This window comes from Hyaena hyaena, unplaced genomic scaffold (assembly GCF_003009895.1).
Source record: "Hyaena hyaena isolate Hyena2069 unplaced genomic scaffold, ASM300989v1 scaffold_192, whole genome shotgun sequence".
Classification (NCBI taxonomy): domain Eukaryota; kingdom Metazoa; phylum Chordata; class Mammalia; order Carnivora; family Hyaenidae; genus Hyaena; species Hyaena hyaena.
The window spans coordinates 1,644,664-1,671,056 of NW_024080825.1; the positions used below are offsets into that span (position 1 = coordinate 1,644,664).

A 26,393-nucleotide genomic window follows, 5' to 3' on the forward strand; every position below is an offset into this window, starting at 1 on the left:
CGATCCCCAGACTCACTTAGATGACTTGTAGACAGAGTTCCTTCACTGGAGAAGTTTGTCAAATTGCTTGGAGACAGTAAGAAGTGGGGCTGAATAGCACAGGAATAAGCCAACTACTGTCACAGGGGCAGAGGGATAATGCAAATGAGTAAGCTTCATAGTAGTTCTTAGCTACTACTTGGGTAGGACCACAGAGGGCCCTGTCCACCTTCTGTGTCTACCAAAAAGCATTCAGAGTTGTTTCAAATTTAGCACAGGCCAAACAAAATTAGTCTGTCAGTTGGCAACCTCTGAGCTAAAATATAGTCTATCACTAATCAGAGTATCAAGGGAAATGCTTTGATGTGTTCCTGGTACTGCCACACACCAAAGCTTGGTGTCTTAACCTTGCACGAAGAGTATACTATGTATCACATAGCATGGGTTGGTAATGACAACCGGGACTCAGGAGTTAGGCTATTCAAGTTGAAATGCCAGTTGCTCATTTACCAGTGATGTGAGATTTGAGGAAGTTTACTTTTTGGCCTTTCAGTTGCCTCAACAATATAAAGGCTGATCCTCTTGTTAGAACAGTTAAAGGAGGTCGTATGAGTGCTCAGACCGGGATGAGCACACAGTAGTCAGCATTAGCCATTTTTAATATTCATAAGCTAAGGTGCCAAGGGAAGCCGACACATTTAGATTCATTGGTCCTATCTAATAAAGGGGTAGAGAGCATTCCAGAGGGCAGAGTTAAAAGAAATGTCTCAAATCAGGATCTTCAAATTGTTGCGTCCTGTTTTAGTTTGGAAATTAAACCCAAGATAAGAAGGGAGAGATCAATGAGGATAGACAACACGGAGAGCAGAATTCCCAGATTATTCCTATGGTGTCATAGTATTCAGCTCCTATAAGAAAGACAGGAAAAGCTTACGACAGAGAAAGGGAAAATGAAGTTCAAGTGACAATCTTGGGATAAATGAAGTGCTTAGATTTTCCTCTCATTTGTATGGTGACAGGGCTAGTAGTTTATTAGGCCTGAGCTTTGTCTTTGTTTTTATTAAATGGTGCCAATATTTCCGTTTATATCCATTCTGCCAAAATACTTTCAGTTTTCAAGCTAAACAATTTTGGTTTCTCTTCTCAAACACTTATACTTTTTATTGGCAGCATAAATGGAATATAAAAGCCTATTTCAACGGTGAGACAAGACTACAGACAGAAAAATGTTCAGCTTAGAGCAAAGAAAGGCAGAATAACAATTTTTTTTCGAGTTTAAATAAGGCAATGATGTGACCTTTGGCAACAGCAAAACACACAGTATGTGACTAAGAGGGTAGACTGATACTAATGTTTGGTGTTCGCAGTCCATTAAGTCTTCTGGGGACTAAACCTATTTATATACCTCCATCTCTTCAAAAAGAGAAAATCACTGACAATGTGGGCTTAATATGTCAATCCAGGTGATGGCTGATGTTTCAGTATTTCAGAAGTTAGGTATTTTCAAGGTGAAAAAAAAATACCCAGGAAACCAAACAGGAAAAAGAAAAAAATTTTAATTACAAACCAAGTTTACATACTGTTAAATGGTCACTAACAACTCAGTTGTAACCACTTGTAATATGACTAGCAGGACCTCACAGGAGCCAAACTACAGCTCTGCCCCATCCCTATGAATTCCCAAGAGGCTGAAGCAGCACAATTATTTCATGTCACATTTCTGAAGAACAAGGACGGATTTACAAAGGTACAATTGTATACCCTTAACATTACACACACACACTGCGCATGGTGGCACTGGAAGACTTCAGAAGCATTGTTTATTGCACCCAGAGTACTGGCTGAAGTACACTTTCTTTCTAAGGGGATCACATGGAATAAGGTTTGGGAGTGTTTTTAACACTTATGTAAAACTCTCCACACACAGCATTCTAAAAATGCCACCTAATGGGGAAGAAAATTTCCATCATCATCATTTCTTTAAAAAGAAAACAAGCAGCTTTACTTGAACTTCTAAATACGTATTGTGAGTCTGAGACTGACTGGACCCACACAGACTCAGGGAAAAGGACAGTGTTACTGTACTGTCTTTACAAAGAATTTTTCTTGTCAAGTTCACCTTCACCTAGTACGGCAGATGGGAGATCAATATGTCAGTCTCCAGCATCTTTACAGAGCGCCCTTAGACCAGCTTGGGGGCAAGACGACAGGGAGAGGGGAAAGACATGAGGAGGAACACTCAGGGAAATGTGTCCTTCATGATCCTGTGAGAGATTACTTGAGGGACTAAGAAAAGGTCTGGTCAGTGAAATAGTGGTTTATCCTTAATGCCTTATAAAAGACAATCCATCCAGTCTGTGCTTCTGACTGTGTGCAAAATGATCAGCAATAATGCTTTTAGGGGCTCAGATGAATACAAAATATCAACCAGCCAGGACTCCAGAAGGAAAGCTCCATAAATGAGAAGTCCTTCAATGCCATTCCCGTTACTGTTCTCACCAAGTCAGTGGCTATAAAGACTTGATTATGTATCTCCACCAGACAAATGTGATTTGATTTGATATAATCGCACAATCTCAGGCTCCACATGTAAAAGTATCAGAAGTGGCTGAAGAGCAGCAGCTTCACGCAGAAGGGACCCATTTCCTCTGACTTCAGAGCTCCACCATCTGGTCTCAAAAGTTTTTCCCTCTGAGGGAATGGCTGGAGAGAGGTAGCCCAGTGCAACCTTGCTGCAAGAGAACTTTGCAACCACAGTGATTGTGGGAGGGAGAGCTTTGCAACAGTTAGGTCCACAGCTCCTGAGATTGCCTTGCAAGCAGTCTTGGGCATGCTTCGGAAAAACGTGACAGTTCTGGTAGGAGATGGCTTTTAGGAATACAACAGATGGCTCTTCTTTTCCTTCAAGTCTTTTCTCCTCATTCCAAAATCTCATGAGAATGTCAGTTCATAAATGCTACCATTGTTTTCTATAACCAACCTCCTGGATGAGCAAAGTGAAGGTTTTACAGCTGTATGTGCTCAAGAGGAAGGATGGACAGGAAAGCTCGGTACTAAGATGACACTTATGAAAATCAGGACTCCCGAGAAAATCCTGATAAGCTTTCCATCTCTGAGGAGAATCTGCTCAGTGATTTTCCAAAGTGATTAATAAGCACCACCTGCATGTCAGCTTTGCTATTCGTTCATTTATCACCTTCTAACTGTATTCTTTCTCATCCCTCTTAACTTCCACCAAGAATTTAAAGTGGAAAGAAGTTAAAAGAATCCTGAACTTGAAAGAGGTAGAGAAGTTTCATGATTTTATATTTAACATGGATGAAACAACTTTAGGTGAGTTTTTTAAATAATTAAAGTAACTAACAGGGTATGGGTACGAAAAGTATGTCTCAGCCTCTTAAAGCCCAGTATCTTTTGATAAACAAAACTTACATACCCACCCTATAATTTGTATTGTGAAAAGTGTATTACATTTTCCAAAAAAAATTTTTAAAACACAGCCTGGCTAAGAATCATGCATTCATGATTGATTTTCTCTCAAAAGGATAAAACAAGCTGGCCCTTGATTTAGTTTAGTGTTGGGAATGATAGCAGCAAATGTCAGCTTTTCAAAGATTCTATCTAATCCAGTTCCCAGGTTAGGAGGTCAGGAAGAAAAAAAAAAAATCCATCTTTCATATATTGAAACAAAGTCTTTCCCAACAGACAGTTGAGTCTTAATTGCAGTCTGTGCAACAGCACATACTTTTGTCTATGTTCACACAGTAAACCATAGAAACACACTGGCTCTGATGGCTACCTGTGGAGGACAGACAGACTGATCCAGTGTTTACTTAGTATAGCCACCGTTGGCTTCTTCGGTCAGCAGGGCCTTAGAGATGCTTACCGTATGCGCACAGTCCAGGAAGGACATGCCCAGTGCAATCAAACACTGCCAACCCTGAAAGATGAAGTAGAGTCATCATTCACCAGCCTCTCCGAAGAGCCTTCTTACCCACCATGACGCTCACGCCGCACTGCTCAGACGCAAACCTGCTCTCTTCCCTGCATATCTAGCTTTGCTCATCTCCCGTCACCAAGGTTGAGCAAGTCCTTCTCCCAACCCCATGCCCCCTTCAAAATATCGAGTCTGCCTTCCCTCATCAACATTTTTCTTATACTATTTTCAATACAAGCTCCCTGCTCCTACTGCTTTCTGTTTGTTGTTTGTTTCTCTGACCCAACTGGAGTTCCCTGAAGACCCATTCCTCATGATGAAGGTGGAGGTGGAGGGAATGACAGACAGACTGACTAATACAACTGGAAGAGTATCCTGAACTGCTCTATGAAGTACATGTCTGAGGGGCTTAATAGTAGTAACCCACCCTGGAATCAGCCCTCAGACTTAAAATGGGTCTTCAACACCCTCGATAGTCTCGGGGTGATGAGGACAACTCAGACCCCTTCGTTACCAATCTGTGGAAGGAAGGATTCCCTTAACTTCTACAGTGAATTTTTAAAATAATTCCTATCAAGGGTATGTTCAGTTACTTGGGTGTCCTTGCAGTAAATCCCCAGACTATAGGCTCAGCATAATCCTAGTGAGCCCCAGGTTTACTGGGGAGAAAAAAAGAAATGATACATCAATCCAGGACATAATTTTTCAAGTCACTAAAGTGATTTTCTCAATCTAGTACCTAACCTTTGGCAAACGTTGGCATGGGAACTAGGTAAGTGTTCAAAAGATCAGGTTTCCAGCCTCTGTCCGGTTTTAACCATTCCCTGCAGCAGACATGGTAGAATTTCTGCTGCCCCTAATCCTCTACACTTACATTTTTCAGAGAAACCTGTGTGGAACAGGTAGATGGATTTGTTGTTTTGGTACTAGAACTATTTCTGTTACTGTAAGTAATGTTACAAAAGATTTGGAAAATAGAGAAAAGAATTTAACTATGATGGTACCATCCTTTTTTTTTTAATGTTTATTTATTTTTGAGAGAGAGAAAGAAAGAATGCGAGTTGGGGAGGGGTGCAGAGAGAGAGAGGGGAGACAGAGGATCTGAAGCAGGCTCTGTGCTGAGAGCACAGAGCCCGACTCAGGGCTTGAATTCACGAACCGTGAGATCATGACCTGAGCCAAAGTTGGAAGCTTAACCGACTGAGCCACCCAGGCGACCCCATGATGGTACCAATCTAACACAACTATCACCCTAGACTTTTGATAAAGAACTTGATTATCTTGGAACACATTATTCTGTATTCATTTTCTATGAAGCTCCAATTGCATAACCATCATTTTTAAAATCACTCTAGAGTGTGATTTAATGAGAGAGTATCACTGTTCTTTCTTTATGAGACAGCTATGAAACGGCAGAGCTGAGCAGGGCTGGGAACTCACATGTATCCCATCCCAGAGCTCTGGCATCACATGCATCTCGTACTGCTCTCTACTTCCTCTGCTCTTCTTTTAGTTCCTCAAACACAATACACTCTCTTATTAGAAATTGCTAAGAATGGAAATCAGCAGAAGTGACATGACAGCTTTAAGAGTCTAAATTTTATGGTTAAAAATACTGTTTAACCACAGCTGACATTATTAGGAATTTCATGTAAACTGTTCCAATGACCTGGAGATAAGATGGCTGTGTACTCTTTTGGGTCCTTTCATTTTGGTATCAGTAAGCCCGTCTCTACCAACTCTGCTACACATACCCCTGCTCCCTCCTGAATGGACTTACCAAGTATAAGACAAAGCTCAGATAAGCCACACTGGCCAGAGCAGCTACCACATACAATGCCACATGCCCTAGTTCCCGGACATAAACCATGACAAAGTACATGTTGATGGAACAGACGATAAGGACCAAGATCCCGCCTGCAATCCTCCAGCCTCTGTAAAAGAATCAGCAATCACTGGTGGAATAGTCCAACCTATCCATAAGTAGAAAAGGACACTTTGTCTTGTGGGGTAAACAGGACAGAAGGAAGAGGCATTTCAAAATGAACTGAAAATTGTTCTTACTATGTCCCAATTAGATTAAATGAGCCAAATAGACACCAATAGGGAGAAAGAGGCAGGGGAAAGACTATCAAATAATCCCTAATATTTAAGTTCCTAAAAATGCAACAAGTCCTGAGTTCCTAGAGATGCAACAGACAATTTCAAATACCCCACACCCTTTAAAGATGCTTATAAAATATATTAGTTTATGCCTTTCTCATTAAGATCACTTAACATGAAATTAAGGCAGCTTCAGTGGCTGAAGCTGAAAAATTAAAACCCTAAGAGCTGAACTTTCTCTCCTAGAAATGGGGAATGTGCTTGCCTTCTTTTAACTACATTCAGAGCCTCCATTTGCTAAGCCAAAGATTGAGGGGCAGCTCTAGGAATCACTTCCCAAGGCATTCAGTTTCCTACATGACTCATTTTCTGACTGGCCTGTTGGATGAAGATACCACTTCCCCACATAGATTTGGGGAACTGAGACAAGTACACTCACATTCCATTGGCAAAGTCATTCATTACTGGCCGCAAGCTCGTAAATGTGAGGATGGGTATCAGAGCAAAGGGAAGCTGGAAAAGAAAGAACAAAGATCAGACAGGGCCACTGGAAATCCTTATATTACCTGGCATGTTAGCACAAGGGAAACACACACCCTGCCTCATCTCCCCCATGAGAAATTACTCCTATCATCCCAACATGTTCATGTATCACGCTGAAATCTAGAGAGCCATCATTAATTCAGCATTGATCATGATCCTTTAGATCCTTAAAAACATTTATATCTTCCTTGTCTTAACCTCCATAGGACCTGTGTCCTATGTTATTTAATATCTGCTTGGATTAAGAAACAATAATTTTATACTCTATGCGTAATTATAGCAAATAATTCCCATTCAACAGGTTTTTAAAAACAAACCATTTCCAACAGATTTTACTTATTTTAAAAAAGTTTTTAATTTATTTGAGAGAGAGAACAGGGGAGGAGCAGAGAGAAGAAGAGACAGAATCCCAAGCAGGATCTGCACTGTCAGCACAGAGCTGGACGCAGGGCTCGAACTCACAAACTGAGATTATGACCTGAGCCGAGATCAAGGGTCTGACACTTAACTGACTGTACCACCCAGGCACCCTACAAGTTTTTATTTATGTATTCATTTTTTGTTTGTTTATATTTGAGAGCAAGTAGGAGGGGGAGAGGGAGACAGAGAATCCCAATCAGGCTCTGCTATCAGCATAGAGCTTAATGTAGGGCTCAAATCCATGAACAGTGATATCATGACCTGAGCTGAAGTCGAGTGGGCTGCTTAACTGAATGAACCACCCAGGCGTCCCTAAAAGGGTTTTAGATACCAGGGATTCCATACATTTACTGCAGACCGAGACTGTGCCTCTTTCTTCCTCTCAATTTTCCCCAGCACCCAGCCATACAGACTGGGTACCTAAGGGCAATACAGAACGCTGCCTGATTAAATGGAATGGGAGTGGGAGTTTCCTCAGCTCCTTCCTCACCTGTAAGCTCTGCAGAACATTCAGGAAGTCATTCATCCCTGTTAGATGCTCTACATCCTGGAAGACGGCAACAAGCAGAGTGGGGATGATGGCAATAGAGCGGGTCAGAATCACTCGGGCAAAGCGTGACCATTTTAGGTTCAGGAATCCCTGGAAGAAAACACAGAAGCAGGATGAGTGTCTAGAATAGGAAACAGAGGAAGCTTTGGGGAGATCCGGGAAGGCCGTGGAAACACGGGAGTAAGCGGAAGTAACAAAAGGACCATGTTTCCTTCCTCTAATGTATACCGGTCACAAGAGCACACACCTCCATGACGAACTGGCCAGAATAGGTTCCAGTCATGGTGGAGCTCTGGCCTGCAGCAAGGATCCCCACTGCCCAGATGTAGAGTGCAGCAGGCCCAAAGTAGCACCCCAGCACGACACCCTGGCAGAAGCAAGGGAGAAAGTTTGTGTCAATCATCTGCTCAGGCAACACCCCAAACAGAACTTCTCTGCAGCATTTCTCCCTCCTCCTTCCTTTTTTTTTTTTTTTTTATTTTTTTTATATTTTTATTTATTTCTAGGAGAGAGAGAGAGACAGCATGAACAGGGGAGGGTCAGAGAGAGAGGGAGTCACAGACTGAAACAGGCTCCAGGCTCTGAGCTGGCAGTCAGCACAGAGCCCGACGCGGGGCTCGAACCCACGAACCGCGAGATCATGACCTAAGCGAAAGTCGGACGCTTAACCGACTAAGCCACCCAGGCGCCCCTCCCTCCTCCTTCCTATGCACCAACCTACACCAAGGGCTGTGCTGGGCACTATACCAGAAGCTAGACTTGGGACCGGACCTCACTTTAGAGGCCTTTAACCTAAATTTTCCTAAATGAAATATTCTTTCATTCCTCTGCCTACTCTCTTCTCTTCTCAAAGTTCTTAAAGCCTAGTTCATCTTCAACCTAGATCCTAAACATGCTAAAAAAAAAAAAAAAGTGTATACCACATTTCCCAAATTATACTACTTAACACACTATTCTGGAAGATAGTAACAGGAGTGAAGAAAAAGGTCAAGTAAATTTGGGAAATGTTACATAAGCTATGTATTCTACTCATGCAGGTTCATAATATAACTAACATAAAAGGGACTGAGAGGTCCTAATAAAGAATACTTTACCAGGAACACTTTCTTTAGTCTTCCCCAATCAATATCCTTTATAGGATATTTTATAACTGGGTGCCTGAGTGGCTCACTCAGTTGAGCATCCAACTTCAACTTCATGATTCTGCGGTTTGTGAGTTTGAGCCCCGTGTCGGGATTGCCACTGTCAGTGCAGAGCCCGCTTTGGATCCTCTGCCCCTCCTCCACTTGTGTGCACGTGCGTGTGCACTCTCTCTCTCTCAAAAATAAATTTAAAAATTTTATTTTTTTTCCTCTGTGATTTTTATTCCATTTCCTTTCTTTTTTTTCTTTCTTTCATAGTTTATTGTCAAGTTGGTTTCTTAAATCTAAAAATTTTTTAAAGAAATTTTTTAAAAATCCTATGAAACAATATACTACCAGCATAACTCTGGGAATGGCTGAAACTGTCCATCTTTATCTTTCAGCGGATCCTCTATTCCCTCCCACGGAATCCAAAAATGCTTGTCAGAGGCATCTAGACCTCTGAAATAAATGGCACTCCAGAGAAGATAAGTTCAGTTCTGAAGTGAACCCACAGAAAAGACCAAATCCCAGTCCAAGACTATTAACTGAGGAGCAATGATCACAGATGTGAATAGGTTTACCCCTTTATAGATGTCCACAGCCAGGGTCGAGTTATCGTCAGGGAAGAGGCTGGTGTGGGGACTGCTGGTGTTTCTACAGACTGCAACCTGGAATGCAAGCAGTGTAGGAGCTTTTTATTTTTGAGGCAAGGACCAGATCAGAAGAACTCTCCTGCAAATCACAAACTACACGTCATATTCAAGTCATCTATGAGACACAGGTTGGAGGTAAGACACTGGCTACGCTGTAAAGGGAGCAGAGACTGGCACCAATATCACAAGGGGCCTTCTTCCAAAATGTTTCTACACCCACATGCCATCAAAGATGTTTACTGAGTAAAGAGTGTGCATGGTAGTACGTGAATGCTGGCTCACTTTCAGTGATGACTGGAGGAGAAGGCCCCTGAGAAATAGGAGAGGACTCCTTAGTCAAAACAGAGCCAAAAATCTGAGCTCCTACAGACAGGCAATCAGGAATCAAGATGACAGAGAATTCAAAATGCAAGAGTGGAAAAAAAAAATGCAAAGCAGTGTATGCTGGCCAGCTTCTGTTTGCTGTTTGTTGACTCCTCCCCACCTGTCCTTATCACCAAATGGCGGGACTGGCAAGCAGGCTGGCAGTTGATAAACAGGAAACAAGAGGGGATGACAAAGAGCCAAACAGACATGAAGCCACTAGCACAGCAACATGAAGCAATCTTCAGTCTGAGGCAAGCTCCCTGCTGTGCCAAAAGCTGGGAAAAATGGGCCTAGGCTTAGTCTGCCCTCGGACTCCAGACCCTGACCAGTGCAGTGGTTAGGAGGCATCCTGAGGGTGGAGATCTGTTTCCCTGGAGCTTCAAGTCACCGTCATTCTGCCTACCCCACTCCTTCACTTCATCCTCACGTTCACTACCATTCATGACCCTGGCTTACTCACCACCTGGTCGTTGGTTTTTTCAAAAAATGCTTCGGCAAAGACGGAGACGACAAAGACGTTGATGATGAAGGAAACAAAGAGGGCGATGCAGGATTCAATGAAAAAGTACTTATTAGCTTCTCGTACCTCCTGCTTATTGGCTCGGTTTACCTGTCTGGACTAGAGAGAGGATAGCAGTAGTTGTTAATTAGTTAGAACAAATCTCCTTGTAATACTGCATGAGGTTGAGTTAGCTGAAAGATTTAGAGGGCAAAACAACCAACCATATGGAATGTGAGAAAACGCACTTAACATCCTAGTTCACGAAATGAGTAAGAACTTCGTGACACTTTGACAACACTGTACATTCCCCAAACAGGAAATGATGACTATGTGCTACTGAGCTCTCAGTTACTGTGGCTAGAAGAACCACTGACATGTAAAACAATCTGATTTCCAGTCCTAATAACCTTAATTATAAAAGTCTCTGAAATCTCCCAGGGAACTGTTGTACAAGACTGGCTGATAAAAGCTTGGTGGGGCTCTCTACTTCTGATCTCTCAAGGTCACTCAGCCTTTTGAGATTTAAACACAAGAGACTTGGTATACTTTTGGACCTTTTATGGAGAACTTTAGTCCCAGTTTTCCTATTGGGTCGCTTATTTCTGGTCACCTTTGTGATAAAAACAGTCTAAGTGTGTGGAGTTTATAAACAGCCACCCGTGGAAAAATACTTCTCTCCTTTAGGGCTCTAACAGTTTTAAACTACGTGTGTGTCCCTTGCAACTAAAGTAAACATCAACTATCCGGGGGGCAGAGAGGTAAGGGCCACGCTCACCTTGACTAAGGCAGAATGCAGGTACATATTGTGTGGCATGATGACAGCTCCCACGATGCCCACAGCCTGCTCGATCTGTGGGGTGTGACAGCCTGGACAGGATGGCAGGAACATGCCCTTGAGTACCTGGCTCTGGCTGGGTTTCACTGTAACATACTATATACCAACATAACAACTATTAGGAGATGCGACCAGGGGAGTAACATAGTACTAGGAAACACCCAGCATCCATTGCTCCTTATAACACTTTCTTCAACCACTACCTAGAACAATGAGGAACACAGAACCACCAGAAAACCAAGAGGCATAAGAGGTGCTTGCTGCCAGAGGTCTGAGAATTCAGGACTGGGGTACCTGGATATTTTACATCATATTTTAAATATACAGAGTAGATGTATCGAGAATGTAATTAATATTCTAAAGAAACAGAGAGCTGCTAAGGGCCTCACTGATAGCAGCTTCACAATCACTCCTGTCAGACAGACCCAAGCATACAGTCAATTCTTTTTTTTTTCATTTTTATTATTTTTTTAAAAAATTTATTTCTGAGAGAGAGAGAGAGAGAGAGAAAGAGAGACAGCATGAGCAGGGGAGGGTCAGAGAGAGAGAGGGAGACACAGAATCTGAAACAGCCTCCAGGCTCTGAGTTGGCTGTCAGCACAGAGCCCGATGTGGGGCTCGAACCCAGGAACCTTGAGATCATGACCTGAGCCGAAGTCGGACACTTAACTAAGCCACCCAAGTGCCCTATAGTCAATTCTTGATTACCCACACGTATGCCTCTATTCACTTATGCTTATCTAAAAATCACTTATGTTTGCCACTAATGTATGCTGTGAGACTCAGTCATAAATACTTCTCATACATACTTTGTCCTGGTTCAGCATTTCTCTTAGAACCCTTAGACTAACCTATTGCATAATCTATTCACAGATTAGATATATTTTTCAAAGTTCAGTGAGGTCAATAAGCAAAAACCAGTTTATAACAATTGAACATAGGGGCACCTGGGTGCCTCAGTTGGGTAAGCATCCAACTCTTGATTTTAGCTCAGGTCATGATTTCAAGGTTCATGAGACCGAGCCCCAAGTGGGACTCTGTGCTAACAGATGGAGCTTGCTTGAGATTCTCTTTCTCCTTTTCTGCCCCTCCCCTGCACGCATGCACAGGCACACACACTCTCTCTCAAAATAAATAAATATTTAAAAATACAATTGGACATAGAAAGGCACTATTACTGCATAAAATTACACTGTTTCCTAGGAGTATCCGGGTTGGGGCACAAAGCAGGAAAGATCCACTATACCCATTACAGTTCATTAACTGGTGCAATACAGAGAAAGTTGAAGCTGCAGCTGGTATAAGCCAGGATGAGTAAAACTAGAACCCCTCCAAGTTAAGAGCTAAGAATAACCCTCCAACCTCCTCCCTAACTCTCTCCCAAGATGCTCTATTGTTGGGATGGCCAACTTGGAACCAGGGAGTCTAGTGTAGGAAGTCCTAAAAAATCTAGTCATTTCTGAAGTAGGAGGCCCAGCAGGACTTCCTGGAGACTCGCCTTTGCTGCAGATCCTATTCCTCCAAAACTGGCCTAGGCTGAATCGGCTTTTTGTTAATACATGGGATACAATTAAACCATCCTAGCATTATACGATCTTAAAATAAAAGGCAAAAAAAAATCTTTTTTATTGTTGTAAAAAGCTAATGAAAGTACTAAAGCACTATAACACTTGCCTCATATCCAAATGTGAGAGCCATAATAGTGATGAGAAAGCCAAAAAATGCTTCTAGCTTCCGCAAGCCTGAAAGGGAAAATGCAACAGTGAGCTCACAGAAGGCAGACTTCTCTATCAGCCACGTGAAGGAAAGAAGATTCTTTGACTGACCCCTCCATCCCCACTCTCCTTACCGTATTTGTCCAAAAAGAGAAATACAAAGGTATCTGCAATGGTGATGAGAACTCCACCCCACAGTGGAACCCTAGGTCAGAGGTAAGAAATGGAAATTAAAGGAAAGAAAAGGAAACATTGAGAAACACTTCCTTTCCAACAGCTCTCCAGACATACAACTCTTAGAGAAGCAAGGACTTGGGGGAGAGGCGACAGTGGTGGGAGGTCAGGCCTTAGCTAGTTTAGGGTCACAGCATCAACTGAATTAATTACATTCACTCAAACACTGATTGTCTACTAAGTCAGACATTTCAGATACAAAGCTGAGAAGTATAGGTCTTCCCCCTCAAGGAGCTCTTTGTCTAGTGGGATAAGCTGATACACAAATAAATACTTGTAACACACAATATCACATACTGTATAATAGCAGGATGTATAACCCAACATGAAAACATGGAACAGAGAGACCCTACAGGCTGCTGGGAGAGAAGGTGGCTCCAGAAAGGTTCCACAGAAAAAATAATACTCAAGTTGAAGCTTGAAAACTGAAAATGAGTTGGGTTTTTGTTTTTACACTTGTTTTGAAATCTAGAAAAATATTACTCTCTGGAGGAAAACCTTCTCACCTTCCTACAGACAGGAGATTGATGGCAATGGCTGAGCCAATAACTTCTTGCATATCTGAGCCAATGATAGCCAACTCCACCATCAGCCATAGGATAATTCGTGGGACCTAAATACCAAACAGCAGAAAGACATAGTTCTAATTAATCATTTCTAAGAACTTTCCTTATAGTTTAGAATTCACATCTGGCACTGACCCCTCCACAGTCCGTCATAGCTGTCAGTTTAGGGATGAAGAAACAGAACTGGGCTCCACCCTGCCCATCATTGCACTGTGGCCCCCCATCAGAGAAAGCAAGAGTGTTTTCTATGTGGTAGAACCTATGAGCCAAGGTCAGGGCAAAGGCTGATCCTAATTTTTTCTCTTTCCTTTCCACTCAACAGGGGAATGGAATTTCCATTCATTAATTTCCACTTAATTTCCTGCCTAAAAACAATCTTAAAAGTTTCAGGGGAAAATGAGGATGTTCATATGGTCAAAATATTGTTCAGGAGAGAATAGAAAATGACCACAGAAGAAAATATCTTGACCATGGCTAAAGAGACAAAACGAAAAAGAAAAGGCTAGGGTCATCCTTACTGTAATGATAATACATGAGCAAGTGAAACAGGACAGATATGTAAAAGGGACTCAAGGCGAACTGATTGGAACTGAGTGGCATATAAGTACGAAACTAATTTGGTCAAATAATCCAGCCAGCAGACAAATTTAGTTAATACTGGTTCACAGAGGCCAAGAAAAAAGAAATCTTCAGGTATTTACTATACAAAAATATTATCACACACACAAAAAAAACAACCGTTAAGATAAAGAGAAGCTATAAGAAATTATAAATTGCCTTGGTTTTTTTGAGAGGCATAGATGGGGGAAAAAAGGAGATAAAGATAGCTTCTTGCAGCCAGGAAAAGAATTAAACATTTAGGACAAACCAGAGGCAGATCAGTATCTTATCTAAAAATGAACTGAGGTTAAAACTATCTTGTACACACAGAGTCCATTCCTGCCTTAGATAGCAGTGAGAAAGGGCCAAAATGTCCAGAAAAAAAAAAACTGTAGAAAAAGTATAACCTCCAGGGTCAGGGTAAATTGAAAAATAGAATTATTAACAAATCCAAAGATCCTGCCACATGTAGTCTGTAGTAAAAGGATAAACCTTATTTCTCAAATTGATGACAAAGTCAATCAAAAAAGAAAATAAGTATAATAGTAATATGGACGTATGAATGAAAGTGTTTAGGGCACTCACACCCCTCCATGGGCTAGGCACTGCGAGATGCCAGAAGGCAGAATGAATGGGAGATATTTATTCAAAGAATTTTTCAAAGGAAGCTTTCTGGCAAAAAGCGAATCTCAAGTTAAATTCTGAAGGAGTATAGAAATATGGGTTGGCAACAAGAAGGACTACAAGATTCCCTCTGGGACTCACCCTCAGGGCCCCTGACTCCCAAGCCCTCAGGCCAGTACACATCGCCCGACACACAGGTTCCTATAAGATGAGTAACAAACAGCACAACACATTGCTCACCCTGGGATACTGACGGTGACACACTTCAGCAAGATGTAGCCCCGTGACCACTCCCAGTCTAGCTGCGAGGCGCTGGAGCAGGAGCCCCACAATGGTGGCCAACAGAAGTACCCAGAGCAACTAGGGAAGAACAAAATCCCATCATAACACTCATTAGACAACTGGGGCGTTTTTGTTTGGCTGTTTAGCAACGTGAATGAGAAATACAACATTCAGGAAAGGGCCCAGGTCTGAAACCAAATGACCTGAGTTCTGTATCAGGTTCTGTACATAACCTGCTAGGTCAGCTTGTACCTTTCTGAGCCTTAGTTTCCCCCACTTACAGTTTCTCCTCTGTTCAAGGAAATTATGTGGAGTAGATTAAGAAAAAAAAAACAATAAAAATTTAAAACCAAACAGGTAACTAAAATAAATTAAGGGGTGACTGGGTTGCTCAGTCGGTCAAGCGTCCAACTTTAGCACAGGTCATGATCTCACAATTTGTGAGTTTGAGCCCCAGGTGGGGCTCTGTGCTGACAGCTCAGAGCCTGGAGCCTGCTTTGGATTCTGTATCTCCCTCTCTCTGCCCTCTTCTGCTCGCTTTAAAAAGGGGGCACATGGATGGCTCAATCAGTTGAGCAGTCCAACTTCAACTCAGGTCATGATCTCACAGCTCTTGGGTTTAAGCCCCACATTGGGCTCACTGCTGTTCAGTGAGGAGTGCACTTCAGATCCTCTCTCTCTCTCTCTCTGCCCCTCCCCCATTCACACTTTCTCAAAAATAAACACACACTTAAAAAAAAAAAAAAAAGCAAACACAGGGAAAGTACTTTTCACCTAAGTGTCACTGCCAATGACGTATCTGCATGTAACCCCCGAGGCGGACATCCAACAGAGTCGGGGGAAAGGATATGAGGGTGTACTGTGGGTTTAAAAGGGACAGGGGTAGGGCCAGATGTTTACCTTAAATCCGGCCACTGCTCCAGACTGCAAATCAGACTCAATGTTTCCTGGATCCAAGTAGGCAATACTCATAAGAAAGCCCGGTCCCGTGAAAGCCCAGAGTTTACGAAAGCTAAAACAAGAATACTATACAAGAGAGGAAGAGATCACACTAATTATCACCTCCAAATTACTGATCTAATTTATCTGTTATTTTGTCACATATAAAGCAACAATATCAACTTCACAAGATTCAAAGATTTAGGATGTCGGACACTGGGTATATCCAAGCTCAACTTCTACCTTACCCACTTCGTATCAATAAGCTAGCCACTTCTCTGTCCAAATAGGAGCCCTTTCTTTTACTTGTTCTTTCCATCAATCAGCCTCTCAGTCTAAAACCTATCAGTGTTCCTGTGCCCAATCACTAACCAAAAGGGACACTGTAAAAAAAAAAAAAAAAAAAAAAAGAACATGAAATTCATACTTCTAGATAAAAAAACATTCACTAGTACAAGTGGCAACTGTTTTCAAGGCCCTCATTTTCCTGAACAGTTTCTACTTATTCTGATTACAGAAGCTGTCTTCAGAGACTGCTTGCCAAAATCAGAGGTGAGGCTGTTGACATTGAGTTATCCAGCAGATGTTTCACTCCTAACTTTTCCCTAAATAAAGTTTTCCTCCAAAGATGTGTCACTAACCTCCTCTTCAGGAATGGCGATTTTCTCATCAAAATAGGTGGTGAAGGGCTCCTGGGAGTGCCCAGTGGATTGGGAAAGAGACGAGCTACTATAGGCAGGGTTGAGGGTACCAAGGCTGGCAGAGTCCCCATGGTCTCCAGAAGCATCATCTAAATTAACAGGTTTGAGAAGAAATAAAAATGAACAAAATACACTAACAACTCATCCTTAGTAACTTTTAAATTAAATCTTTTAATACCTAAAAGTACAAGACCAACCTGACTCTACTCAATGTATTTCTAATGTTTTATTTATATTTTTAATAAATTAATTCCTTTTTTTAAAAGTTTATTTTGTGAGAGAACACCAGTGTTGGGGAGGGGGGGAGACACAGAGAGAGAGAATAAGAGAGAGAAAATCCCAAGTAGGCGCCACGCTGTCAGCACAGAGCCCAATGCAGGGCTCAAACTCACAAACCGTGAGATTATGACCTGAGTTGAAGTCAAGAGTTGGATGCTTAAACGACTGAGCCACCCAGGCGCCCCCCAAATAAATTAATTCTTTAATAGGCAATATATTCACAGAGATGGAAATTCGGGAAATAAAAAAGCTTACAGTAACAAAGTTCCTTCTCACCCCTCTTCCCCACTCTGCTCTTGATCAGTTTTAACACTCATCTTGCCATGGTTTTCCTACTTTCACACTTCTTTATTCCCAGGTGGCAATTTTTAGAACCATTTCATTTTCTTCTGAAACCATGGATGTCTAGGGCTCAAAATATAACACTCCCAGACTGGTAACCTAAAATCCTAACTTTTAGAAGAAAAGAACTAAGTCTGTCTAGTTCTGTCACCAACTCATCATTTGTTTGGTAGGATTTATAAGAATCATCCTTGGACATTACAACTCTGTCAGGATTTTCAATCAATGTGGAAATTGAAAACTCCTGCCACAGTTCAAGCTAAAATCTGAACCTGCGGGGAAACCACCAAGCAGGAATCCTTTGCCTCCTGACTAAGGTCTCCAGTGAAGAGCTTCGGGTCACAGAGTGTGGGCGCCCTCATGATAGGAGGGCTCATCTTAGACTGGTAATCAGTGTTTCCCTGAGTCCTGAATTTCGCAGTTAGTCTTAAGCCCTAGGAAGGGGAGGGTCTGGGAGAAAAGGGCTAATCTGCCAGAAGGACACAAAGCCTAGTTTGGTAGGCATCAAACTGCTACTTTGAGCCACAGAGCTCTCTAATGTTAGGGTTTCCAAGAAATCCTTGCAACCTCCAATTAGAAAAACAAAAGCTTTCTTTCTATAGGGAGCTGACCCACTTGATGTGAAGTGGCCCTGAATTAATGAAGAAATTTAAAGAAAAGGAATGAAAATTCTAAAGGGGACATTTAGAATTAGGAAGGATTACAGCACTCAAGAAGCTCTAATGAAATACAGTTTAAGGTGCTTGCTCGGTATTTTACTGCTACTTACGTTAAGTATTTGCAGTGAAGAGCCAAGCATTCTAAAGAATTTAATGCCAGGTCTGTGATTAATACTGCCCTCGCAATCATTACTGCTATAGAAACCAAACTTGTAACTAATCTTGGCTCATCTCAGAACTGCAAGTAAGATAGGAGACAGATCTCTGTAGTTATAAATCTATTTCATTTACAGCCTCTAGGTTACCAGATGGTGACTGGATTGGACCTGACTGGAGCAGGTCTCTGTGATGATACTGTTGGCTAGGGAAGAGGAGTTAAGGACAGTTTTTGTTATCACAGAAGACAAGAAGGAAAATATGGTCAATTTCCATTACTGATTTAAACCTAATTCTGGGGCGCCTGGGTGGCTCAGTCAGTTAAGTGTCTGCCTTTGGCTCAGGTCATGATCTCATGGTTTGTGGGTTTGAGTCCCACATCAGGCTCTGCTGACAGCTCAGAGCCTGGAGCCTGTTTCAGATTCTGTGTCTCCCTCTCTCTCTGCCCCTCCTGCTCATGCTCTGTCTCTGTCTCTCGCTCTCAAAAATAAACAAACATTTTAAAAAATTAAAATAAAAATAAACTTAATTCCAAATAAAAATCATACAATAACACAAAGCTGTAAATTACCATCCGGCATCTTCTGTTCAGGACCCAATACCATGGTGGATGCCTGAGTGTCCAAGTTCTTAGAATAGGATTCTGGAAAGGAGAAAAGGAAGAGAGGAATCAGCAAGAACAAACTAAAAAGTTCAGAACCAGCGTTTTGTTACTCTGCATAACTGACCCCATACTATATGAAAAGAATTATTCTACTAAACTAGATAACCTTGAAAATAGTTACAGTTTTCAGAGTATGACTGAGATATTTAATAAAAAATATAAAAGTCTTGCTAATGAGACTTCAAAACCAAACTGAAGCAAAAGGTATTTCAGGAAAGTAGGTAAATGCTTTTTAATAAGCATCCACAGAGAGGCTGCTAGGCAATTCCCCAGTTTCTGCCTTTTGCTTCCAGAATAACTCAAATACTTAAAACCAGATTGGTCCGCCTGCCTTTACAAGTTTTTAAGGACAAAGATCTGTAACTCTTTTTGATCTAAGAAACATTATAATTGAGCTCATGCTTCAATTTTCTGAAAGCGGGGAGAAAAGTACCTTACCACCATACTAGCTGAGGAGGGCCATTATCTCCGGGCCTCATATTTCCCTGAGGAGAGAGAGACCTCTCCCGTAACATTTCTCATTCCCTCACCTGTCAACCACTGGGAGCACAAACTAATCACCACGGGCCTCCTCTCCTGGGCTCTCAGGGAGAGATGAGGTACCAGGAGGACTAGGCAGAGTCTGCCGGATGCCAGCACTTCTCTCTCCATCCTGCAAGGCTGGGTTGGGGTAGGGGGCACTGGGGATGAGTGCCTGTCCCAGAAGCCCAGCATCCTGATGGGTTAAGTTTAACCGGGAGAGCGGAGGATGGTAACAAGTCCATCCGGCCACTGGTCTACGGAGTATTCTCCAGTTAACCCCACCAATCAGGCTGGTTTTTTAACATTTCGATCTACTGATTAAGGAATTTATTTCTCAGTTTATTTCAAATTTAGCAGAAAGACAAGCCAATATTTATTGTTAACCCTGACTCCCGCCTAAATCCCAATAAAAACTATCCTCCTGGAAAAGTTATAAAACCTTTCCTTAGTTATCTTTTACTGTATAAAGTCTTCATCTTTTGTCCCTTGTTCCTGTCCAAACATTCCTCTACTTTCTTTTTTAAATACTCTATCTACCAACATATTCTGTCCCTATTTTAAAGAATTACAGAATTCAGACCTGAAGGGTTTTAGGTTTCATCTATCTTCCCGGATATAAAACATACCACCAGTTGCTAATTTGGAAAACAATCTTTTACCTCTATTATCACCAATATCAAGTATTTTGTTGCAATGGACAACTAGCCATGTCTCTCATAACGGGTTTTAAGCCACCATATGGGGAAACACTAGCCAACAGATGCCAGTAATACTGATGACATTCAAACCCTCTTTAGCACCTCACCTAAATGAGATTTCCCTAGCTAACCACTCAGAGTAGCAGTAGCCACTTGGATTCCAATCATAACACGGCCCCTTGACCCCATCCAGAGCCTTTTTATTTTACATAGAATTCTAAGAGGCTAGGTTATCAGGTTATCCTAACCCATCATAAATTAGGCACCGCAAATCAGCTGTGGGACTGTGGCTCTTACAGGAAAAGGGTCTTGGGCCACTTGGTATGAGGTAAAGAGTCCTTTATACTTTGATCAACTCTGAGAACATTATTATTATTTAAAATGATATTAATATTTTAGTATATTAATATAATAAATTTTGGTGTTAATACTGTTAATAACTATTAATATTAATTATATATAACATTCATATAATATGTAATATATAATTATAATACATAAATATATTGTTATTAAGACTAACTCAAGTTTCTTCCAATGCGGCCCTACTCACTAAGAACTGACTAAACTAGATTACTTTTATAGTGATAACGGATACCCTGTTTAAGGCACATAAGTGTTGAACACATCTGTTAAATAATTTTAGACAGAAATATTTCATGATAAAATGTTTTACAATTGTTACTTGTATTCTAAGGGATTATTCCTACACTAATTACATACAGAGCCAATAAGAAGTCTGGTCTTCTCTCTGAAATCTCAGAAATGTATTATTTTAAGAAAGGAAAAGCGATTATAGATTCCATCTTTCTCATCAAAACTTTCAGTCAACAAACTAGAAGTTCCACTGTTTCCAGTGTCTACAGAACATAACGAGGGCAGGGAATAGAGAAGGTCAATTAAGCCTGGTGTTTAAATCGCCATGAAAATTTAAGACTCCTATGGAAGCAGTGAGTTAATGTTAAGAGAGCTGTGCTCCCTAGGACCATACCACCAGATCGTTTCAGTCATTTAACTATATTAATAAAAAGATCAAGTTGAAATACAAGCAATCAGAATCAATCCAGCAATACTTTGATAATTATGATTAATATATCTTTGATAATATTCTAGCTCACCCTCAACCATAAAGTGTCACCTTCTTCCAAAGCCAGCAAGTTTCCTCCTGTCAAACAGCAACAACAGAAAAAATGGCACTCCTGCTTAGATGTACTGTAACTGTTTTATCCCATTCCTTACCAAAGTTGTAAGAATAGGGTGCCTGGATGGCTCAGTCAGTTGAGTGTCAAACTCTTGGTTTTGGCTCAGGTCATAATCCCAGGGTCGTGAGATAAAGCCCCATGTCAGGCTCCTCACTGAGAGTGGAGCCTGCTTGGGATTCTCTCTCACCCTGTACCCCTCCCCAACTTGTGCATACCCACCCTCTTTCAAAAAAAAAAGTTGTAAGAATGTTTACAAGAGGGGTGCCTGGCTGGCTCAGTCTGTAGAACAATAGAGCATGTGACTCTTGATCTCGGGGTCATGAGTTCAAGTCCCACGCCTGGCACAGAGATTACTTTTAAACAAATGTTTTACAAGATAAAAAGGCTAATAAAATTACATTTTCTGTCTAAAATGTTAAAAGGGTACACAACCCTTGACCCAGCAATTCTATCTCTAAGAATGTATCCTAAAGAGACACTCATACAAAGAAGTATGTACAAGGAAACTTCCTGTAACACTGTTTGTATATCAAAAGACTAAAAACAATCTAGATATCAGTCAAAAACTGGGTAAATAGACTATGTACGTTCACAGGATGGAATGCCGTGCAGCTATTATAATAAAGCAAATCTAAGTGTACTGATAAGAGATAATCTCTAACACATGTTTTCAAGTAAAAAACCCAATTTATAGACAGTATAGAATCATTTATATGGCAAGAAGAAAAAAAAGAGGAGGGATGATAATATACATATGTACGTGTATGGACTACCTCCCAAGGACACACCAAAATCTAGTAACGGTGTCCCCAGGATAAAGGAGAGGGGGAGCACAAATAAGGTTGGGTGAAAGGAAGACCTCTCACTGAATATACACCATATACTATTTTGCACTTAAAATCATTTCGGGGCACCTGGGTGGCTCAGTCGGTTAAGTGTCCGACTTCAGCTCAGGTCATGATCTCGCAGTTCATGGGTTCGAGCCCCACATCGGGTTCTGTGTTGACAGCTCAGAGCCTGGAGCCTATTTCAGATTCTGTGTCTCCCTCTCTCTCTGCCCCTCCCCTGCTCACACTCTCTGTCTCAAAAATAAACAAACATTAAAAATTAAAAAACAATAAATAAATAAAACAAAATCATTTTGTCATGTCCTTGTATTTATTTTTTTGAACGTAAAGGTCCTATGGATTCACTCAGCTTCCAAACAAATACTTTCAGGATGTGTAGCTTAACTCTGACAAAACTTCTATAATGGATAATCAGCCATCTGCAGCTGCCCGCCTGGAGGGCATACACTATACTGGGTTTTTTTGGGATTTTTTTTTTTATTTCTGAGAGAGAGAGCATGAGCATGGGAGGGTCAGAGAGAGAGGAAGACACAGAATCTGAAGCAGGCTCCAGGCTCTGAGCTGTCAGAACAAAGCCCGACACGAGGCTCCAACCCACAAACCGTGAGATCATGACCTGAGCCGAAGTTGGACGCTTAACCAACTGAGCCACTCAGGTGCCCCACACTATACTGTCTTAAGTTTAACTTACAACCACTTTGTCTTGGTGCCCAAACAGCCATGCTCTGATATTATGAATTGGGAGTTTCATTTGAATGCAAAAATGAGAAGCTGCCACATCAGGAAGCAGTTTCCTGACTCCTTAATTTGGATATCCCCCCAAAACACATTAGCTATAATCAATACTGAACATCTAATTAACATTATTTCATGTGTTCTCTTAGTATTCACAAGAACTCTGGAAGAACAGTTCATTTTTTGAAGCACAATTTAGATAGCCCAAATCTGGGTTTTTAAAAAAAAATTTTTAATGCTTTATTTATTTCTGAGAGAGAGAGGCAGCATGAGCAGGGGGGTGTCAGAGAGAGAGGGAGACACAGAATCTGAAGGAGGTTCCAGGCTCTGAGCTGGCAGCACAGAGCCCGAAGCAGGGCTCAAACCCACGAACTGCAAGATCATGACCTGAGTGCTTAACTGACTTAACCGACTGAACCACCCAGGTGCCCCCCAAATCTGTTTTTAAATTTCCACCAAAAAAGTATGAAATACTGTACATTAAAACACATATAAGTTAAGGGTCATGATCTCATGGTTCCTGAGATCCAGCCCCAAGTTGGGCTCCACACTGACAGTGCAGAGCCTAGGCGCTTGGGGTTCTCTCTCCCTCCCAAAATAAATACACAAACTTAAAAAAAAATACATATACACACATGTGTATGCGAGGGAGAGGGAGGGGGAGAGGGAGGAAGGAGGGAGAGGGGGAGAGGGAGAGAGAGAGAAAGAGAGAGAGAAATGTTCTTTCCCTATGGTTAAAAAAAAAAGTTTGAATTTGAAATACTTTTTTCTTATAAAATTTCCCTGCTGAGAATAGGGGCCCTCAAAACTATTTCACTGATTTCAGAGACGCCTGGGTGGCTCAGTCAGTTAAGCGCCCACTCTTGATTTCAGCTCATGATCTCACAGCTCATGAGCTCGAGACCCAAGTCAGGCTCTGCACTGAAACTATGGAGCCTGCTTTGGATTCTCTCTCTCTTTCTCTCTGCCCTTCCCCTGCTGGTGCACATACTCCCTCTCTCAAAATAAACAAACTTAGGGCACCTGGGTGGGTCAATTGGTTAAGCCATCTGATCAGTTAAGCATTCAACTTCAGTTCAGGTCATGATCTCACGATTTGTGGGTTTGAGCCCTACATCAGGGCTCAGAGCCTGGAGCCTGCTCTGGATTCTATGTCTCGGTCTCTCTCTACCCCTCCCCTGGTTCGCATTTGCTCGCTCACTCTCTCAAAAATAAACAAACATTAAATAAGTAAGTAAACTTCAAAACAAAACAATTTCATGGATTTCAGAGCTGTGTTCAACACTGCAAAAGTCTCCCTCAAATTAATAGAGAGGAATGTTTTTGAACATTTCTCTAATTCATTCCTTTTAATCTCCTGCCCCTATAAAAACAAAATCAAAGACAGCATTAAGAAGGAAAAGCACTCTCACAGAGGGAACCTAAAGTGTTTATGTGGAAGCAATTGATTAAATACATGTGATCAGGAATGTTTAAAGCTGACTGGCAAAATTCACACCAAGGTAGTCAGGAATCGCTTTTGCAAAGCATGGAAGGGCTGAACATACCTATCTCGATTTAGACCTGCACGTGGTGTAGACGTGCTACACCACGAAACCCCACCAAAGCCCAGTGAGGAGTAAAATAAAACAACATAACATAAAATAGACTGGCAAAGCCACCTTTTTCTCCTTGAAGGTTCCCTCAGAAAATTTTTCAGTGCCAGCAACATGCTGGTGACAAAGTTGAAACTGCCAGATGCACAGATCAAGGCTTTAAAAAGTGATACCCAAGTTGTTTATTGGAGGATAACAAGGAGTTGAGATAAAAAGAAAAATTCAATTTGTCTGAAGAAATGTAAACATTTCTAGATCCTTCTAAAATTCCCTTTTCCCCAAAAGTCTCCTTTAAGGCTAAAGTACTTGATATTCCCACTAAGCTATTATTATTAATCTAACACCTATGCTGCATAAGACGTTCTTCGTGAAGGTGAGCTCCTGCCCTGGGCGATTGGGAGTCAATAAAACTCTGAAATATTCGAGTGGTTCGAACAGAGCCTATTGTTTTCTGAACCCTATGTATTTTAATAAGGAAGATTACTAGCCACTTTTTTAAAATAAGACATTATTACTTTCTTTTTCCATTCCAGAACAAAAAAAAGCATTTTCAGAGTTATTCCATTGAGAATGTCCATCGCAGCAGTTCCAAAACTCGATTTGCCCCCGCTGAGAATGAGAGGGAAAGAAACAGCTTAGAAAAGCCATGTGAACCAATTACTAGCAGAGGAATTAAATGGTAATCAAAACTCCAAACAAACACAAGGTCCAGGACCGGGTGGGTTCACAGGTGTATCCTGCCAAACATTTAAAGAACACTTGATAACTACTCTTCTCAAACTATTCCAAAAAATAGAGGAGAAAGGAAAACTTCCAAATTCACTCTACAAGGTCAGCATAACCCTGATACCAAAACCAAAGAGTACAAAACAAAACACTACAGGCCAATACCCCTGATGTACACGGATGCGAAAACCCCCAACAAAATATTAGCAAACCAAAGTCAACAACACATTAGTAGGATCATTCACCATGACCAAGTGGGATTTAGTTCAGGAAAGCAAAGGTGGTTCAGTATTTGCAAATCAATATGCTGTATCACATTAACAGGAGAAAGGATAAAACCATACAATCATCTCAATGGATGCAGAAAAAGCATTTGACAAAATAGGATATCCATTCAGCGTAAAAACTCAACAAAGTGGGTTTAGAAGGTACATACTTCAACATAATAAAAACTATAAATGACAAATCCACAGCTATCATCATACTCAACAGTGAAAAGCTGAAAGCCTTTCTCTAAGATCAGGAACAAGACAAGGATGTCCACTCTTGCCACTTTTATTCAACATAGTATTGGAAGACATAGCTGCAACAATCTGACAAGAAATAAAGGCATTCAAATTGGTAAAGAAGTAAAACTGGCACTATTTGTAGATGACATGATACTATATATATAGAAAATCCTAAAGACTCCAGCAAAATAACTATTACAACTAGGAAATGAAAGGACACAAAATTAACATACAGAAATCTGCTGCATTTCTATATACTAATAATGAAATTGCAGAAAGGGAAATTAAGAAAACAATCCCACTATTGAATCACTCCAAAAAGAATAAAATACCTAGGAATAAATTTAAGCAATGTGGTGAAAGACCTATAACTCTGAAAACTGTAAGACACTGATGAAACAATTTGAAGATGACACAAACAAATGGAAACATTCACCATGCTCATGAAATGGAAGAATTAATATTGCTAAAACGTCTATAGCAACCAAAGCATCTACAGATTCAAGGCAATCCCTATCAAAATGCCATTTTTCATAGAAGTAGAATAAATAATCCTAAAATTCGTATGGAACCACCAAAGACCTCAAGAGGAAGAAGAACTAAGCTGAAGGTATCACACTCTCAGATTTCAAACTATAGTACAAAGCTACAGTAACCAGAATAGCACGGTACTGGCACAAAAATAGACATAAAAGGTCAATGGAACAAAATAAACAGCCCAGAAATAAACCTATGTTTACATGGTCAATTAATCTATGAGAAAAGTAGTGAGAATATGCAATGAG

General features: G+C 41.1%; 1 protein-coding gene across 6 annotated transcripts in view; it reads right to left on the reverse strand.

Moving 5' to 3' along the window:
• The window catches only part of SLC11A2 (solute carrier family 11 member 2), a 37,549-nt gene that overhangs the window by 3,211 nt on the left and 7,945 nt on the right, over nucleotides 1–26,393 (reverse strand). For 5 of the 6 annotated variants that reach the window (XM_039241352.1, XM_039241355.1, XM_039241353.1 and 2 more), the window contains exons 2-16: nucleotides 18,681–18,752; nucleotides 16,614–16,762; nucleotides 15,934–16,059; nucleotides 14,992–15,111; nucleotides 13,468–13,574; nucleotides 12,862–12,932; nucleotides 12,687–12,754; nucleotides 10,953–11,108; nucleotides 10,136–10,294; nucleotides 9,238–9,324; nucleotides 7,780–7,899; nucleotides 7,473–7,622; nucleotides 6,459–6,532; nucleotides 5,697–5,850; nucleotides 3,866–3,919 (exon numbers count right to left, since the gene is read on the reverse strand). In XM_039241352.1, coding sequence (XP_039097283.1) covers nucleotides 3,866–3,919; nucleotides 5,697–5,850; nucleotides 6,459–6,532; nucleotides 7,473–7,622; nucleotides 7,780–7,899; nucleotides 9,238–9,324; nucleotides 10,136–10,294; nucleotides 10,953–11,108; nucleotides 12,687–12,754; nucleotides 12,862–12,932; nucleotides 13,468–13,574; nucleotides 14,992–15,111; nucleotides 15,934–16,059; nucleotides 16,614–16,762; nucleotides 18,681–18,714 — 1,629 coding nt within the window. In that variant the 5' untranslated portion in view covers nucleotides 18,715–18,752. Of the gene's footprint in view, nucleotides 1–3,865; nucleotides 3,920–5,696; nucleotides 5,851–6,458; nucleotides 6,533–7,472; nucleotides 7,623–7,779; nucleotides 7,900–9,237; nucleotides 9,325–10,135; nucleotides 10,295–10,952; nucleotides 11,109–12,686; nucleotides 12,755–12,861; nucleotides 12,933–13,467; nucleotides 13,575–14,991; nucleotides 15,112–15,933; nucleotides 16,060–16,613; nucleotides 16,763–18,680; nucleotides 18,753–21,111; nucleotides 21,131–26,393 lie in introns of those variants that run through there. The other variant, XM_039241354.1, reaches the window with a different exon arrangement.